The sequence below is a fragment of the Photinus pyralis genome, unplaced genomic scaffold, assembly GCF_008802855.1.
Source record: "Photinus pyralis isolate 1611_PpyrPB1 unplaced genomic scaffold, Ppyr1.3 Ppyr1.4_LG8, whole genome shotgun sequence".
NCBI classification, from domain to species: domain Eukaryota; kingdom Metazoa; phylum Arthropoda; class Insecta; order Coleoptera; family Lampyridae; genus Photinus; species Photinus pyralis.
Genome location: NW_022170819.1, coordinates 28,643,640 through 28,662,186, shown reverse-complemented (window position 1 = coordinate 28,662,186; position 18,547 = coordinate 28,643,640). Strand labels below are relative to the sequence as shown.

The following is an 18,547-nucleotide window of genomic DNA, read 5'->3' as shown; positions in this document are numbered from 1 at the left end:
TCAAAATGCATCTGGTTGCCAAAAATAGATCAAATTCGTGTTTTGGTCGTTAACAGAATGTTCTTGGTCTTTTTTCCAACGAGATTGGTGCATAAATAACGATTTTAACATGTTTTGATCAAAATCCACGTGGTCGTCAAAAAAAGATCAAATTCATGTTTTGGTCATTGAGATAATGCTCTTGGTCTTTTTCCCAACGATCTTGGTGAATAAATCACGATTTTGGCATGGTTTGATCAAAATCCATGTGGTCGCCAGAAATAGATCAAATTCATGTTTTGGTCATTGAGATAATGCTCTTGGTCTTTTTCCCAACGATCTTGGTGAATAAATCACGATTTTGACATGGTTTGATCAAAATCCATGTGGTCGCCAGAAATAGATCAAATTCATGTTTTGGTAATTGAGATAATGCTCTTGGTCTTTTTCCCAACGATCTTGATGCATAAATAACGATTTTGATGTGTTTTGATCAAAATCCATGTGGTCGCCAAAAATAGGTCAAATTCATGTTTTGGTCATTGAGATAATGCTCTTGGTCTTTTTCCCAACGATGTTGGTGCATAAATAACGATTTTGACATGTTTTGATCAAAATCCACGTGGTCGCGAAAAATGCATCAAATTATTATCTTGGGCATGGAGATAAAGCCCCTAGTCTTTTTCCCAACGATCTTGGTGCATAAATAACGATTTTGACATATTTTAATAAAAATCCATGTGACCTCAGAAAAATAATTTAACATCTTTGAATCACGCAGATGCGGTTATCAAATGTGCACGTGATGTACTCTTTCAGCATCAAGATAATGCGATTGACTCGGCGTTTGAAAACTTTTAAAACTCCAAATTCATGTGTAAAAAATAATTTTGGGTACATTTTGCTCTAAAACTTTTGACCCAGACCACCGAGAAGAGTTATATTGAATTGTTACACATCTAAGAGTCATAGACAATAATCTAGAGAAAGTCCGAACTCGATACATGACCTAGGGAATGAAATATGTTGATTTCTATTATATTGAGTTCGCAGTTTTTCCTGAAAATCAATAGCGTCCGTCCTTAATGTCCAAAGTACCCGTACACCAAATTTCAACACAATCGGCCACTTTTAAAAAGCGCACACGGACGGACGACAATACAAAACTATAAAGGATCTGAGGATCCTTAATAATTACTGTCCCATTTTTACACTCTATTCACAATCTTAAAAGTAGACTATTTTAGAACTCAGTTGAAGGAAAACGATACTAATCTGAACAGAAAAATACAATACAACATAAATTAACGGAGATGACCCGGGTTCGTCCAAGTATTGACTGGTCTACTTTTGTTGATTCCAAAAGGGTTGGCGAGAAAAATCGATGGAAATCCTGACCTCGTAAATGAATACAGCTCTGATTTTGGAATTCCCTCGCCTTTACACAAGATTACGCAATCCGACGGTAAGCGAAAATGTCAGTCATGCGACTGCAGTTTATTTATTTAGTCCGCTCTTTAGTTTTCACACACCCTTCGCTAAACTACAGGTGAACGACTTAACGGCGCTGGCCGCTTCACGCTAATTTCTGTCTGCGGAGTCCACGGTACGCAGCAATCACGATACAACGGATGTGATCCCTGCAAAATCGCCCCGTAATTGTACCTAATCTCCCACGACTTCTCGGCGCCTCCAACTTTTACACGCATTTAAAAAGCCAGGGCCGTATTTCAGTATTACACGCTAACATACAAATACGAAAAAGTTCAAGTAAAAACTAGCTCCCATTAAGATTATACGGGTGGTACGCGAAGATCTTTCTCCAACCCTCCACTGTAAAATTACTATGAACCCTGCTAAAACCCAAAACATCGTATTCCGTCATCCCAACTTCGGGAAAGTCGAGAGACAATCTGGGGACCACGTCAATCTTACCCTCTAAGGCCAGCCTCTCACTGTCGTGTATTTTCTTACCTCGGGATCACCTTCAGTCGCAGCCTCAATACGTACGGATCGTAGATCAATCGTGAGGTAGCGTTAATACCTGGGTGATCGATTCAAATACTTGTTTCTAAGTAATTTTGCGACAAATGGTCTTGGTCGAAGGGTTTGGCATATAACAATAGAGCTCAGCGTCAATGCCGTTCCAGTTTCGAGATTGTATTACTTTTTAGTAGGTAATTCTTGCAGCCCCATATCGTTCCGTTGGGATTCAGCTATGCCCATCACATTAATGGGAGCGCTGCACGTGGAGGAGATGTGACTTAAGGCATCGGCAATTCCCACATTCTCCACTGCGTGGATGTTTTCAATATCAACTGAGCTGAGCGATGAACGAGGGTTGACTCTTTACTCAGCTGCATCCAGGTATTTTCTTTGTAATACATTAGTTTATATGTAAGTTGTTCCTGTTCCAAAAAGTTATTCTTTATCTTGTCGCTAGAGTTCACGCTGTGTACTTTTCTGCACTTAATGCTACCCCTTCTTAAACATTAATCCATTAATCTTGCCCACGAGTGGTATTTCTCGCCTAGTGCAGTTTCTGACTTCCTGTTGTTCGCATGCAAATTTTCCTTTTGACTTCGTGTCACACGTGTACAAGGGCTTATTGTTTTGGCTGTTACCACATATCTTTGAAGTGGTTTCTTTTTCTCTCTTTCATTTCTGCTCCATTGAAACGCTTTAACGGATCTGTATTTGCATATAAACAGTACGACCTAGGTATGTTAGATGATTACGCAGCATTTTTATTAATATATTTCTTTTAGGGTTTTACCTTCCTCGTAGTTTACCTTTCATCAACATAATTTTCGTTTACATTCTCCTCATTCTTCCTTTTGAATTACCTTTTACGTTGTATTTTTAAAGGACCCGCCATCTTATTAGAATTGACATTGGTGCGCGCCACACGATGCATGTTGTTACCTCGGTTTCTACATTACCGGCTTGGAAAATTCTACCAACATTTACTCTCAGTTGTTTATACCTGGAGTTCTTATAATTGCAAACTTTTACGAACCCTTGGAGATGATTACTTTTGAATTATTGATTCTCATTTGGGTATTAATTACGGTTTAGTGGCCTTAGTGTCACACGTTAGAGTTGCTTACGCAATATTTTATGTGCCGCGCTATTCACTACCCATTTTATGTTTGTTTGTGTTGTTGTCTCATAAGGTCGCGACCCGAAGTTCAAAGGAAATTTTTATTCTTCCCGACTCCTTGGCATACGTTTTATTACATACTGGTTTTCGGTACAATCGAATTGTAATTATTACACTTGCTTGATATTCACTTAACAAGTATAGATCCGTTGTTTTCTGCGGAAGCCTGTTTTGATATTAATACTTTCTCTGATTACGTGTTGATCCTCTTTTTACTAAAAATTAATTTGAATTTAAATATTGGCATTGCAGATCTATATATTACAGTGTCATATTTGTAATATTTTTGAGATCATTCATTACTCGTGTAGGACGTAGTGGAGTAAATAAATGCCATGTTAATTAGATGCTGAAGCTCTGACTTGTTCTAGGTAGGGGTTGGTGCAAGGGGAGCGTAATTAATTTCTTGTTTGCATCTGAAATTATTCATTCTTAGAGGTATTTAGTCATGTATATACATATGATTATAGTTTCACCGACTTCATCGGCGACATGTCCATTCAGTTTTCTAATAGCTAAAGTCACGGTTTCCTTTTCGAATAAATACGATCTGCTCTATCTGTTACGGGGTAAAAATTAAAAACATAAAGCAGGAAAATGTTATACTCCATTGGTCCATTGCGACGTAACAAATTACGGTTATTATTTTAAATATAGCCGACTTCTTCACACACGAGTTGCCAAAGAAACGCAATTTTAAGAAATTTTACTTGCCGCACAAGAATATTATCTGTTAAGGTACATGCTTTAATTGTATAAGTGCGAGGTACCGCTATTTTCAATGGACGAATCACGAATCCCATTTACCTACATGTGAACCTCGATTTCTATTTCACTATGGGTCTTCAAATCTTGTCGGCATTCTTCACTCACGTTCTACTTAGTGGGGCATCATCGGTAGAATTGGTTGTTTTCTTCATCGGGCTTATATAACACTGACGACCGGTATGAATTATCCCATTGATGATGTCATTATGTTAATGTGGTAATTAGACTTCTATTATTTACCGATGTTGTCATTACACAGCTTTCTGGAACATTTTGGTGCATTTCCTTCAAACCGCACGCCCATGTATTTGCAATTAAAGTTATGTGAAAATGTGACCAATTAACATATTTGCGTTTTTAGTTGTTTCTAAATATAGGAGTGAGGTTAACTGCTTTTAAAGGAACTATTCGCAATAATGTTATAGATTTGTATTAGTTGTAAGTAAATCGAACAACGGAAACTGTAAGGCCAAATGCAACACCTTGTTCACTAAGAATGTGAATACTGAACGATCGTCGACTTTCTACATTTTTGACAAAATTCAAGCGAAAATGCCGAAATTCGAATGCTTGGTTGGCTGTCCGCTAGTGCTCCGCTTGTGTTGTCAAAACATGGGGTTGCACCTCTCGTAGCATGTGTGAAAATACAAGCTTTCGCCACGGACCGACCGAGGGACCGACAGTCAAAATATAAGCTTGAATCCATACCAAACTGCCAAAATAATGAAGTTTCATTCCAGGCTCCTGCAGGCCAAATTGAAATCATGCTTACTAAATGCATGTTCGATGACGAAGAGAATGAATCATGGATGAGATCCCAACCACCATTCAACGTGATCAAGAATCTTGATGGTAAAGAGGTCTTGGTCCTTGGAATTAAATCCAACCGGTATATGGTTTGTTCAAGGGGGAAATCGCAGTAGATATTCAGTATAGGTACACAGTAGTAGATTTACGCAAGATATCCAAGGAAATCCGGTGGATGTCGGATGTTCCAGACGTCGGAGGATGTTCTTGTCACATTATCATTGTGTTATTACTTATTGGTTTTATTGAGCCACTCGTACGGTATGGAGGGTGTACAAACTAATTGTGGAAAAAAATTGGGTAGACGGTTTCGGTCGCCCCTAAAACTATCGGGCGATCAAAAATGAGTGACTTTCGAGTCGCCTTTGGAAGTTCGAGTTAAGTACGATTTCCCATGTAAAGAAAAATTCCAAAGGTGACTCGACGGTCACTCATTTTTGATCGCTATGAACCAAAATTTGCGTTTCTTGTGCAATTTTTTTTCCAACAACCAGGACACATATTTAAGAGGATATAGGTACGGGATTATAGTAGGTTTTTTGGTCTGCCCTTTCTGATTTTGAAAAAATTCCTATCCCCAGTTCGCGCATCCATGAGCAGGAGTGCGAGAAAAAATTCCAGACTAAAGTAAGTTTGGTATAATGGCATCTTATGTATTTTTTTTTAACTTAATTTGTAATTTATTTGACTACAAATTAGATTTTACATAAAATACACTACAATAATGTTTAAAGCACTATTGTACCAAGGACAATAATACTGTTCTGGTGAATTTTCCACGGTACCCAGAACGCTTGCAGAATTTCCTCTCTGTATTTCGTTTTTTCGCACCCTCATTCAGGGATGCACCATTTTAGAGTAGTCATTTTGAAAATATCTTTGCAATGAAAAAAATCCAAAAACCTAGACTTTTCCATGCTTCTGTCTGAGTAAAAATTAAAGAAGCAACGCAACTTTTCGGGGCGTAGCTTCCATTCGAAACATTTTAGACATTCCGTTAATCCGAAAAAATGCTTGTTTTAGCCTCCTCTACACCCACTTCTTTTGACACACATAGATTAATAGATAACTGGTACAGGGTGTAATAGTTAACATTTCAGGGATACATTCTGCATACGTACATTAGTTTTGTAGCCAATTTCTAGAAATCCCGATAGATAGCGAGCCGCCCTGATAGATTAGTCATCGGCGATAAGAAACTAAGGCGGATGTGGCGCATTGTTTCCGGGAAATATGACATGTTTGTTCTAGAATATTCGAGAGCGTTCGAGAGAGACCGTCGTTTCCTATACACAAATCAAATTGTGTTTCGAGTCAGTTCTAACATCGATGCGTGTTATGTTATAAATTGTAAGCGATAAATAATAATTGCTGTTATAAGTTAATTCATTTCAAGGGTGTTATAAATTCATTGTTAATTAGATGTAATAAATTAAGCATGTAATTAAATTTACGTTACAGTATCTTGTACATGGTGACTCAATTTCTATGTTTCTGCATGGTCATTGGTCAAGGAAGACATTTTTTTAATAGCAAGTAGTTTTATTACATATTCTTAAAGTGCACACTCTTTATGCTGCTATATCCAAAGAAGTGCACCGTTTAATAATATATGAAAACTAGTAGTTGCCTTTAAACAAGTTGTAAATCAGCATATGCATGATTAAAACGCATTTTTGGTAATGCAGGTCAGTATTTTATTAGCGAAGTTTAAAATTATCGATCTCACGAGTAATTTTGGCTGCGTTAAATAATTAATTTTATTTAATTTCAATTGACGGTACGTCTTCATTTTGTAAAACAAATCACAAAGTAAATAATAAGTTTTTTAAAGTCACTAGATATAGAAAGGACCGCAATCATCCGCCATTTTTGGGCAAATTTGCTGCCAACTTAAAAAAATTGACAAATAAAATCTGAATAGCTGTAATTTTTTATAACCTAACTTCATAGTACTGTCATGTTTTATAAAAATATATACAGATATCTCCAAACAGGTGGAACAATCCCTAACATTAAAGTTACTAGAATCTGGTAACTTCCGCCATTTTTGGGCAAAAATCATGCGTTCTCTCTCTAACACACGAGCCCAATGGATTGCGGTACTTTCTATATTTAGTGACTTTAAAGTTTTTATACTGGTAGCGGTATCTAACGGTAAAATTATAGCACCTCCGAAACCCATATCGAAATTATTTTCTTCAATTATCGATCGCACAAGTAATCTAACTCAAAATAGACTAGTGCCTGCACATCTACACTATAGCAGAAAGCTTTTAGTGAAAATTTGAATTCTCTAGCTATTGTAGTTGTGGAGATCTCACGCGGACAGCCGGCCTGCCAGCCATAACGAATATAATAGCGTATTTTTTTCAAAAATGCGCTAAAAAATATGTAACATATAGGGACATCTGGTCGTTTACGAGGAGGAGTTTTCATCGGACAAAATTTAATTAACGAACATGTTAGAAGAGATAAAGTGATTGGAAGAATTTCGCGTTATTTTGGCGTAAGTGGGGCTGCGTTTTCTCGCAGCTGGCGTTGTGAAGTCTAATTGTAATGGGAGGTTAATGTGAAAAACACTGAACAAGGAGCTTATTTTATAGTGAAAGTAGATTTCCCTTAAATACTGGAATCAACGTAAAAACGAGACTACTGTAGCTGTTTGTTTTCGCGACGATAAAAAGAGCGTGTATTTTTATTTACGCTAAATCTTGTGCAATTTGCCCTAACTGTTTTGTTGAAGACGTCGGTGTACAGAAGAAGTTAAGCAAATCTTAATAAAAGATTTAAGTTATCGTCAAGCGAAGAACTAAAAGGTTGTGGAAAGTTTTTAATGCGTTTTGTCCGTATTCAGAAAAGGTTTAGTTCGAGAGCGAGTAAACAAATCAGTTGTCAGCTTACTAACACCCTCGGTAACACCTTTCTAAAAGCTTTATCTTTCATCAAAAATTCAAAGTTTCTACCATCCAAGCAGCTACCTACCAAAAGTTCGAGTCACTGAATTCACTTACTAAGTTATTAAAGAAGAAGTGAAGTTTCCTGAAGTTGTCAGTGAAAGTCCTTCTATTTTGGATCAGTGCCCCTGAAAATCGCAAACCTTTCGAGGTCCAATTATGTATATTATTAGAGAAATTGTATGTAAGTTATTTGTGTTTTTTTAATTATTATTTTTAATTATCCACCGCCTGTGTGCGGGGCATTATGTCGAAACAAGCTTTGTAAGCTTTTCTTTCTTGCAGGGATTTTGTTTTATTTTATTTAATGTGATTCGGAATACATTTTTAAAATAAATTAATTGTATGTTTATTCGAATCCTTTGTGCGACTCAGATTTCCATTCGTGCCCAAAATTTATTTGAGGTGTTAAAAATGTGTGTAATAAATTCTTTGGAATTTTTGGATGCCGGTCGAAGCCACCAGGTCTCTAAAATTGAGAAATTTCAGGTCAGTATTAGGATTTTTCTTTATATCCAATGCCGGATGTATATGAAGAGATTATAAAATTTAATTTTGATTTGTTTTAAGCTAGCGGTATAGATAGATGGCGTAATGACCGCACATTCAGGGTTCCAGACAAAATTTCCACCCTGTAGCTATATGATCAAGTTAAACAAATCGTCACTTTAAAACTCGGTTTATAATTGACTACACGTGAATTTTTTTTACGCAAAATAAAAAGCCACCCCACGGTAATCGACGGGTGGCCGACCTAACTTCGCTGACTGCTTCGCGCTAATTTTCTCTCGCAGTTCGACGCGAATTCTTTTTCGGTTTGATGCTAATTTTTCTCGCGGCTTCATCTAAATTTCCTCTTGGCACCGCGGCTTAAAATGAACTTCATGTTCTCCTCCAACAACTTAATTCCCAACACCTCATTTTTTCTGATTCACGCCCATTCCGTGACTTGCACCGTCTCTTCTAATAATAGTATATTGTTCACCAAGGACGAGAAGTGAGCTTTCGCTGACAAGTCGGAAGTTTTACTAGGGGCCGAGTACGGAAATTCCGACGTGTCAGCGGATCTCACTCGTTTTGTTTATTAGTATGCTGGAAATTTGTGTATATAAACGGCTAATCAACATAGCCATAGAAATCAAAAGAGGCAGAGAAGTGGAAAGGGACAGAGAAGTAAAATTTCTCTGCCTATTTTCCGCTTCTCTGCCCCTAGCAACGAAACGATACTTCGCTGTTTGAATATAATCAGCGAAATGTCACATTTGAAAATGAGAAAAAACTCATTTTTTTTATACCCCTTGGTAAACAATATACTATTTTCTAGGCAATCAGATGTAACAAAGCACCCAACATCCGGTCTACTAGAGGCGCTTGGTTGGGAAAATTGTCGTGCCGAAGTTATTTGTGTTGGTTCTAGGAGTTAGTTGAAGCTCGAGGTGAAGATAGAAGCTAAAGATTTAGTTTCTAACGTTGTGTTTCAGTCACAAAAGCTGTAATTAATTCGCCGTTTGCAACCGATCCCGTCAAGATATTTCAATTATCCTTGTCGCGTCCCAAAGCTCTTGATGGCAAATTGATATTTTAGAATTTCAGCTCCGTTAAGTCATTATTAGTAGGTTTTGGTCCCCTATCTTAATTTAAAACGAACATTAAAACTGCTAGGCCAGGCAGGTTTAGATAAGGGACCGGTTGGCCTGATTTGAGAAATTTCAAGAGAGAATAGGTGTTAATTACTTAAGTAAGTATAATTAGCCATAGCTGTTTAAATGTATTGCAGTAAACGTTATCAGAACCAGTCGTGAGAGGTGTCCTGGACGCGCGCTAATTTTTCCAGATGTTTGTAAGATGTCCTCGATTTTTATGATGACCAGAAGCCGAGAAATTAATTAAAGAAGTTTTAATTTTGAACGATTTCGTTTTTGGTACGCTGGCCGTTTAATTTTCCTACGTTCCCTCTCCGTATTTTGGGAAATTTATTTAGAGAGCATCTTTTGCCTTTAGCACTTTCGCAAGTGACATTTAAGTATTAATTACTGTAATTCTTTTTCCGTAAATTTATTCTCGCTTTAATTTCAAATTTTTTTGAACCGTGTAGTATTTGGTCTCCGTATCCCGTGCTATTTAATTTGGAGGGTAAGCGTTTGCTATTTTCTGTTCAATTAATTATGGGGGGGGGGGGGATATTGTATTTAATGATTTGTGTTTTATTACTTCCGTTTCCGCTATGGAAATTGCCATTATGGGTCGTGCGCCGTATTTTGTTTTAGTTCTTCTGACGTGACCGCCGCCATTTTGTTGAACTCGTCCAATTTCTGGAGCCGCCGTTTACTCTGATTCAGACACAAAACCCTTGACAGCTCAACAATACGTGAACTGAGATCCCGCTGAATCAAAAATTCACATGCTACTTAGCAAGTTGGATAACGACGGACCCTTCCCGTAATTCTAGCTAATTCTAATCTCCCACGACTTCTCGGCGCGTCAAGTTTTCACACGTATTTGAAAATTCAGAACCGTATTTCAGGAACACTCGCCCATATACAAAATTGAAAAAAAATTAATAAATTCATAAAGTTTGCCTATTCATTTAAAAATTGATTCCTCAAAAATTACCCCTCCTTAAAATAAAATTTTTAACATGAAGTATTAAAGTAGGAATTTGTCTTGAAACATTTACAATTTGTACATACCTTTAAAACACTTATCTCTTATCGGTTTAAATTCGAAAGACGAGGGGGGAGGGGTATAGTAAAATTTTACAAGTACAATTACCATTTTCGGAATATGTAATGTTGTCCCACAGGCATTAACTTAAGGTCCCCTGCAACACGATGACTAAGTTACGTTATGGTTTATGGAATAGGTATGCATGTATCTTCTTGACCACTAGGCGATGTAAATACAATTAGGCTAGACATCGGGCTCGTCATATAAAGACATCCGCAACTTCTCGCCGAAATAGCATATTCATTCAGTCAGATTTCTAGAAACGTGATCAGATTTTTTCTAATTAATTTGCAATGCTACTTTATGGCTGTAACTTAATCGCTAATAAAATGTCTTTGTGTTCATACGAGCCAATATCTTCTGTACTGTTCTATCCGAAAAAAATTTGCATGAAGAAACTAGGTTGGATAACTGTTACATTCCTTACTTTACTCGTAAAATTTACATAACGTGTCTTCAAAATATTATGCATTACACACTCAATAAAATTCGGAAAAAAAACAATTAAGCACGTTATTTATTATAAAACTGGTACTAAGTAACGTATCGCAATAGGTTAATAGTATGCTCGAAACTAAATTAGATTGTATAAATGCAACATACAAAGGAGTTACTTAGGGAAATAACCTTGTCAATGATTAAAATGATCTACGGTCGACATCCTTCATTGAAAGCATTTAGAGAATGTGAATTTACAAATCTCCATAAAATTGTGCAATGTCCCTTCGCGTTTCGTCGAAATCAGACGTTCCCCAAGGCTCTAACTTTGGGCCGTTTTTGTGCATCTCACAACGAACATCTCTAAAATTGTTTACCGCACATTGCTTTCATACACGAAAGAGATGTAATGATGATAAGAAGATATTAGTTATCATTTGACATGGGAAAACACTTGTCATCTGGAGTGAGAAATGAATGTGTGTAGAAACAACGAAAAAATTTCACTTAGCGAACATAATCCAATTTGCACGTCGGAAGATCAACGAGATAAACGTAGTGAGATGGTCTCAGAATTGTAGGTACAGGGAAAGTGGAACGCGCTAAATACCTTTGCCGGAATAATGAAATTCTCGATGGATAAATCCAGTTTCTGGTGGCATTTTTATTTATTGTTGCCGTAGGATACCGAAACAGGTGTATCAGATGATGATGAACGGTGGGGAGATTATCGAACACACGATACTTTAATAAGATTTGCTGTCTTACAATACGGAATCATAAATGGATTCGACCAGGTAAAGTACTTACCTTTCGATTTGAGGGTACCGCTAGTTTGGGTGCGCCTCATTAGCCGAGTTTTTGCTAGGATTTAATGGCTAGTGTAAAATAATCGTAGAGGCCCAAATATAGCCCAATCAGTGAAGGCCAAAAAACAGTGAATTTTCTTTTTTCGAATTTTAAAATGATTTGGTTGGGGCCGTACACAAAATCGTTAATTTTCTTTGAAATTTTGAATTTTGATCGATTGGTTTGAAGCGTTACATCAATCAAAGAGGATCGGTTGAGGATTTGCATAACGTGTTCCTGGTTGTTTATAAACTATCTTACCTTTGGAAGAGAGCTAACGACGCCGTTCGACGGACACTTGCGAAAAGTATCCTCGAGACCTGCAACGCAGGCTTCCAGAGGTTTACGAATTACTTGCCGAAAAGAGTCGAGTTAGAAAAACGCAATCGAGAGTGAACCGCTACCGCACATTAAGGAAGTTTAACTTGGGAGATAAGATATACGGGTCCACCAAGAAGTGCGACCCACTGAAATTTCACAGAAGCTTTTCGTTCCATGGGAGGGCCATTAGAAATAGTGGAGATGAGTCCACCGGTGAAGTGTGTAGTCGATAGGGGAGGCTGTATGGAAACTCATCACTTGAAGCCCAGGGCGATTCCATTATATGATGAACGCTAACTGGCTAACCACCCAAATCAGGGTGGCAGGTTTTTAAAGAATGGTTGGAAGACCGAAGAATCCACCAGTATCTAAGAAAAAGGCGATGAAGAATTTTAGCCAGACCTTGGTATGCAAGTAGTTTTAATTTTTATTAGTTAAGTTTTATTGTAGACAAGGATGTTGTTTATGTAGTTTATGCCCGGTTTCTTCAACATTATTTGAAACTTAACGAGTTTGTAGTTGGTCAGTTGCTTAGTAACCTTAAATTTAAATCGGACTTAAGTAGTAAGTATTGTTGGAGAACCCGGCCATTAGGTTCTTTAGCAAAATTAGATTGGTTCAGGTTCGGGTGATTTTATTTCCAGGGGGTACTGTAACGGGAGCCGCAAAAAATGTTGGTAGAGCAGCGTTGGCCGAAACCCCGCCCACTTACAAATAAAGATAAACTTACACTTTAGAGCAGGCACTGTTTAACAAAAAGACGTGATGACGTTTACTAGCTGTTTTTACTGTTGTGGAAACAACGTCATGTAGACGTTATTTCGGTCTAAACACCGAAAATAATCTTGCGTTTATTGCAAATTGTTCAATTTAGATAACATGCTTTAATGTAAACACATCTGGTCGTTCGCGGTCGGGCCGAGAGTCGAGCGGAATTTAAGTAACGAATGTGTTAATTGCGGATTTGATGTTTGGAGAAGTGAGGACGTTTGGCGCGTTCGTCGTGATTGGCGATTTACTTGCAATTTCGTACAGAAAGAGATTATTTTCTTGGTGGAACTGGTGTTTCGTTAAATACTGGAGACAGCGAAAAAACGGGGCTGCTGCTGCCTCGGCTGCTGCTGTTTGTTTTTCGGCGGTTTAAAAAAGCGTGTGAATCGGTTTACGCTAATTACGAGCAGTCAGTCCGATTTGTTTTTGTTGAAAACGCAGTGCGTCTTCTTTTTGGCGAGGTCCTCTGCCTATTAAAAATTAAAGCTATCGAAGATTCTGTTATCTCGTCTTATTTAACAATCCAGCTTTTGTCATCAAATTTAGTTATCAAAAAAAGTGAAGTTTCCTGACGCGAGTGTTATTTGTGAGTTCAGTACGCCTGGTTATTTAAATCTCGATTTAAATTATTGAAATAAAGTATAAGTAATTTTAGAATTTCTTATTTTAATTGTCGACAAGCTTTGTATACTTTTCTTTCTTTCAGTCTCCTATCGTAGGATGGTGCGTGGAAGCGCGAAAATAAGTGTGATCTGTTTTGATCCGAGTTGTTAAAAATTCGACAAATTCCAACTGCAATTCTGGCTATGATCTCTCAAAATTTGTTACAATTTCATGAAATTCAAAATTGTGGATTTTGATACGACTGAAAAATGTTATTCTCATTTTGCCCTCGTTTGCATGTTCAAAGATACCAACGAGGAAACCTCTGACTAAAGACAAAAACTCAAATTTTGAAATTTTTGAGGACTAAAAACACTTTGGACCTCGCTTTGGACTTTCAGTTCAATAAAAAAAATGTTCGTTTTGGTTCCCCCTACCACTCAACTTTATTAAATACATAATTTTGACACCTCACAAAAACAGTAATAAAGTGTTTTTTAAACCAATATAGATTAACGAGCGACGAATACGACAGACGGAAGGACAGAACAGTGGCACTTTATGAGGGGCGGCAGGGTCTTACCTTCCAATAATATCCCGGGGCGCGTTTAAAAATAGCGAAAACACAGTAAGAAACCATTAAAAAAATCTTGTAAAGATATATCACTGCATATTGATTTTGTATGCAACGACGATGATCATCGACGGATTTGAAGATGCTGCTTTTTCTGACAAAAACTGATGCGAAAATACATGACGAAGAAATTTCTGGTACACATAAAAAAGTTCTGTTCTGTTCTCACTCCAATCTCGCTCCAATCTTTGAATCAATGCCCATCAGGTAATTCAAATGTCATTATCGTCTTTGAAATTCTTGCGTTCCTTGGTTCCACTTCAGATTCAGAAGCATTGAAGCAGTGCCTTTTTAACGTATTTTAAAAAAATCGAAGAAATACGCTATTTTCAGTATCTCTGTCTGTCTTTATCGTAGGGTGTTTTATTCATCTGTTATGGACCATATAGGTATCAAACGAAACCTTAGATATAATGTCCGGAGGTGAACCCCGCCCCCATTTCAACCTTCCAGGCCCTATAGCCACTCTAGAAAAGGGTAGAAATTCTCTCGGAAATTCTATTACTACCACAATTTCCCAGATACGGACTACCTCGCGGACTACAGGTTTATTTTATTCGGAGGCGAGAGTTGTATAGCAGTAATACTTAAACTAAGGTCCCTATATCCAAAAAATCGCTCGATCTGAAAGTACCTCGGAAAGTACTCAAATCCAGAATAGAATTATACATTTGAATTCTTTTTAATTAATAAACGTTAGAGAACTCAAAATGTTCACCGACTCCTAGAATATGTCGGCAAACCTTGATCGCGAGTTACGCTACGCCCGAGGCTACGCCACTGGGACAGAAAGTCCAAATGGCCAAAATTTTAATCAGGTAGGTAGTTTCTTGACCATTGCAAAAGTATAATAAAAACACCAATAAACCACAATAATATACTGTCGAATATACCTCGGAACTCGCCTCGGAATATACCTTGGAATATACTAAAACCTCCAACGCGTTTCGACAGCAAGGCTGTCGTCATCAGCAAACAACTGAATAATAACTACTTTTTAAGTTCAAGAACAGAATTACAAAATTCGAAAACGTTCGCGAATAATCAGGTACACACGCCGATCAGACGAACAGAAAGTCCAAAGTCATGATCGAGCTGGGTAGCTTTACGTTAATAAATGGTAATGAGTGCTTAAATAAATTATAACGCTATAGCGATACGAGTAGCGATAGCTAGGTAAATGGATACCTCGTTTATTTGTGCCTCGCTCGCAAGCTCGCTCGGCTAAATAAACGGCTCGTCCATAAAGACCCAGTTTATGTACTTGATATATAAATAGCTATTTTGATTACTTCGATTTACTCTCGGATTGACTCTTACAATTTCGTAGAACACGACCATAATTGTGAAAATAATGCCTGCGCATGCGGAATTTACTTCTTGACATTTGTTTGCAATTTACTTCTATAGGATTAGGAAGCGATAGGAAGCATCTTCAGTTAACATTTCAGAAAAAAATGGTCCACCGTCCATAAATGTGAAAATTATGTGTTGCGCAATCCACTTTTTTACACGTGATTTCAATTTTCTTTTATAGGAAGCAAAATTTCAGAAAAATCAATTCATATAAAAAGTTGGGTATGCGCATGCGCAATCCTTCCTTTTAACACGTGCTCATAATGAATAATGGTCCCAAGCAATAACCAGGTCTGCCAACAGACCCAATGAAATTGGGGTTAGATCAAGATTTTCGGTCGCTTTAGTCCAAAACGATCACTAAAACAACTTAAATTAAAACCGAGGCTAAAACTAAGCATCAGAGTTCATGTTTGAGTTTTGGCTAATCAAGGATCAAAATCGAGATCAAACTACAACAAAGTGTATAGGATTTAGAAGCGCAATAAACGGCAGAGTTTTTAACAATTGTCAGGAGTGAATATGTTATAACCCTTTTCGTAAGTGGCGCTAAAAAATGCCTTCCTTGGTGCAAACCTCGACATCATAATACACCAAATAGCAAAAATATTACTGCAGCAATATGCCATTATACAATACGCCAAAAAACCAACCAACAACGATAGAAGTCAAGCACAGCCAATCATGGTATCGCCGGAAGGCTTCTTTTACCAGAACTCATTACAAAAATATTTGTGATTCATTGCACTACCATACCGGTAAGGCGAGTGCCGCTTATTAAAAATTCCTTTTAAAAATCCCCTTTCTATATTTCTCGGAAGCTTGCAGTATGGCTGCACTTGGTGGCAAAAGAACTTTTCGCACACGAGCGCAAAGACCAAACACTCGCAATTGTTTGTCTGAAGAAACCGCAAAAATTCTTGCACGAATACCGTTCAGCAAGCATTCAAAATACGTTCATTCTGCTACCGTCAACAGCTGGTGGATTAATTTTTCCTTGCCAAAACAGTTTGAATAAAGACAAAATACCTAGGCAACTTTAAACCCGTTACTTATGAAACATTCCGCTTTAATTGATTATTTCTGCATTCGCACACAAATCTAATAACTGTTCAAAATAATTGCCAAACACTTTATTTGTATTGTGGGTGTTTGTACAAGTTTCACTGAACAGTCTTCTAAACGGGAAATTGAACTTTCACACCCTTAAAATTCCACAAACCAGCAATTGGTACCTAATTATAATTCAATGTCGCTTTATGAATTAGATAATTTCGTTACAAAAGTCGAAGGTTGTAATTTTTTTTCCTAATTAACTGCGCTAATCACGATGTTGCGTCTTCGTGTTAACGCAATAGAAGGAAAGAAAGGCGAAATAAATCTTAGCTTACCTGTATATTAGATCGCTTTACTTCGATGTATAACCAATTATCGGTGGCGAAAGCGATCGCTAATAAGGCAACGGCGATAATAGAAGTAATTGTCGCCAAACTGAGGGTAACTGCGGAGCACGGCATGGTTTACCAAAAAAATTCACTAAATCACACAAAACACAAAAAAACAACGATCACCTAATCCGCAGGTTCACATTTGTTCTCACGAGTACAATAGAAACAACTTCGAACGCACCAACACTCCAAATGGCCTCACTTTGCGAGTATAACGAAGAACCTGTTTCGTACTGGAGGAGACACCTGAGAAAGAATTTTGTGAAAGCGTAAAGATTTGCGTTAGATGGGTTGCCTAGTTTCAAGAAGCCAGGTATATTACCCAAGGAAACAATTTTTCGATTATAGCATTGAGTAATTAAATTCACTCAAAGATTATAGCATACATACCTACTGTAAAGTGTAAAGTAATCTACTATAAGTACCAGCACCGTAACTAGTAGGGTTCGGCGGAACCAGGGCCCAGCATCAACAAGGGCCTAGCCTAGTTAATACTTAGGTACTTACACCAAAAAAGAAAATACCCCTTCTAAACAGTAAATATAGAAGTTATCATGAGGTTTATAGTTCTATTCTTTACATTAAGGTGAAATCTGCTCCAGACACTGAAAAATTAGAACGAGCAATTTGATCGCTTTTTCTCGGGTGTGACGATCAAGTCAAACATCATTTCGGAAAGAACGATCAGCCGCTCACAATTTGGATACCGTCGCACAAGACATTCGCAGAGTTAGGCCAGGATTTGAAGTTGAGTGCAGCCGTCGCTCTGACAACTACAAATCTGGAGGATTGCGGTTCAATCGAGGATTACATCGGACGCAATATGGATACGTGGCGTCGGTGTACCGAGGTAATAGTGATTTTGGACCACACGGTGCCGTTATTCATAGTGGCGCATTTGGGATCTCAAGCAAAGTCTTGTTGATATCGGCAAGGAGATTAGGTATGTACCATCGAAAACGTGAAGAAAGGCCTGTTAGGACCAGGGGTTAGAACCGGAACCGAAAAGAACCGGTACCGGAACCGGAACTGCCCACTAACTTCTACCAAAGAGTATTGCTTCTACCAACTTAACCTTAATACTAAATAAATATAACATACTGTAGAGTGCCTAATACCTATAAAATGAATCAAAAACAGTAAAAAAGTTGAAGAGTGTATAAAGAAAGCAATAATGGAAACTACTGCTGAAGAAAAGGAAAGTAGAAAAAGGCAGGCAGTGGACAGAAGTGAAACGATCGCGGAACGCGTAAATGCCAATCAAACTAAACAATATGTTAATGCAAAAGAACAATGTACAATGTAATTTGTGTGTATTATTTATTTTCTATCATTATTAATAATTTATATTTTTTAATAATAATTTTATTTATTTATGTTGGAACCCTTAAAAACCGAAAAAAACTGGAACCGTAATCGAAAATTACTGAATCCACAGAACCGGAACCGGTACTAGAACCCTTAAAAAATGATTTTACCTAAATAGTGCGGAACCGGATAAAGTTCTATATGAAAATTGAAATTTTATATTAAAATACGATTTTGGGTACAATTTAACACAGAACTCGTAAGTAAAATGACACTACTTGACTCGGAAGTTAAAGTACTCCGTCCCAAAGGGCCGGCCTCGTGCTATAATATTTCCTCGCCGATAATGTGTCATCTTCCTGACTTTTATGTAAATAATAACTATTACATAAAAGTCGTTTTAGTTTAGTATGAAGCC

General features: G+C 37.4%; 1 protein-coding gene across 2 annotated transcripts in view; it reads right to left on the bottom strand.

Annotated features, from left to right (window-relative positions):
• LOC116179108 overlaps positions 1-17,061 on the bottom strand; it is a 41,465-nt gene extending 24,404 nt beyond the window's left edge. The window contains exon 1 of one of the 2 annotated variants that reach the window (XM_031498821.1): positions 16,765-17,061. In XM_031498821.1, the coding sequence (XP_031354681.1) occupies positions 16,765-16,890 (126 nt within the window). In that variant the 5' untranslated portion in view covers positions 16,891-17,061. The remainder of the gene's footprint in view (positions 1-16,764) is intronic. The other variant, XM_031498820.1, reaches the window with a different exon arrangement.
• Positions 17,062-18,547: the final 1,486 nt, after the last annotated feature.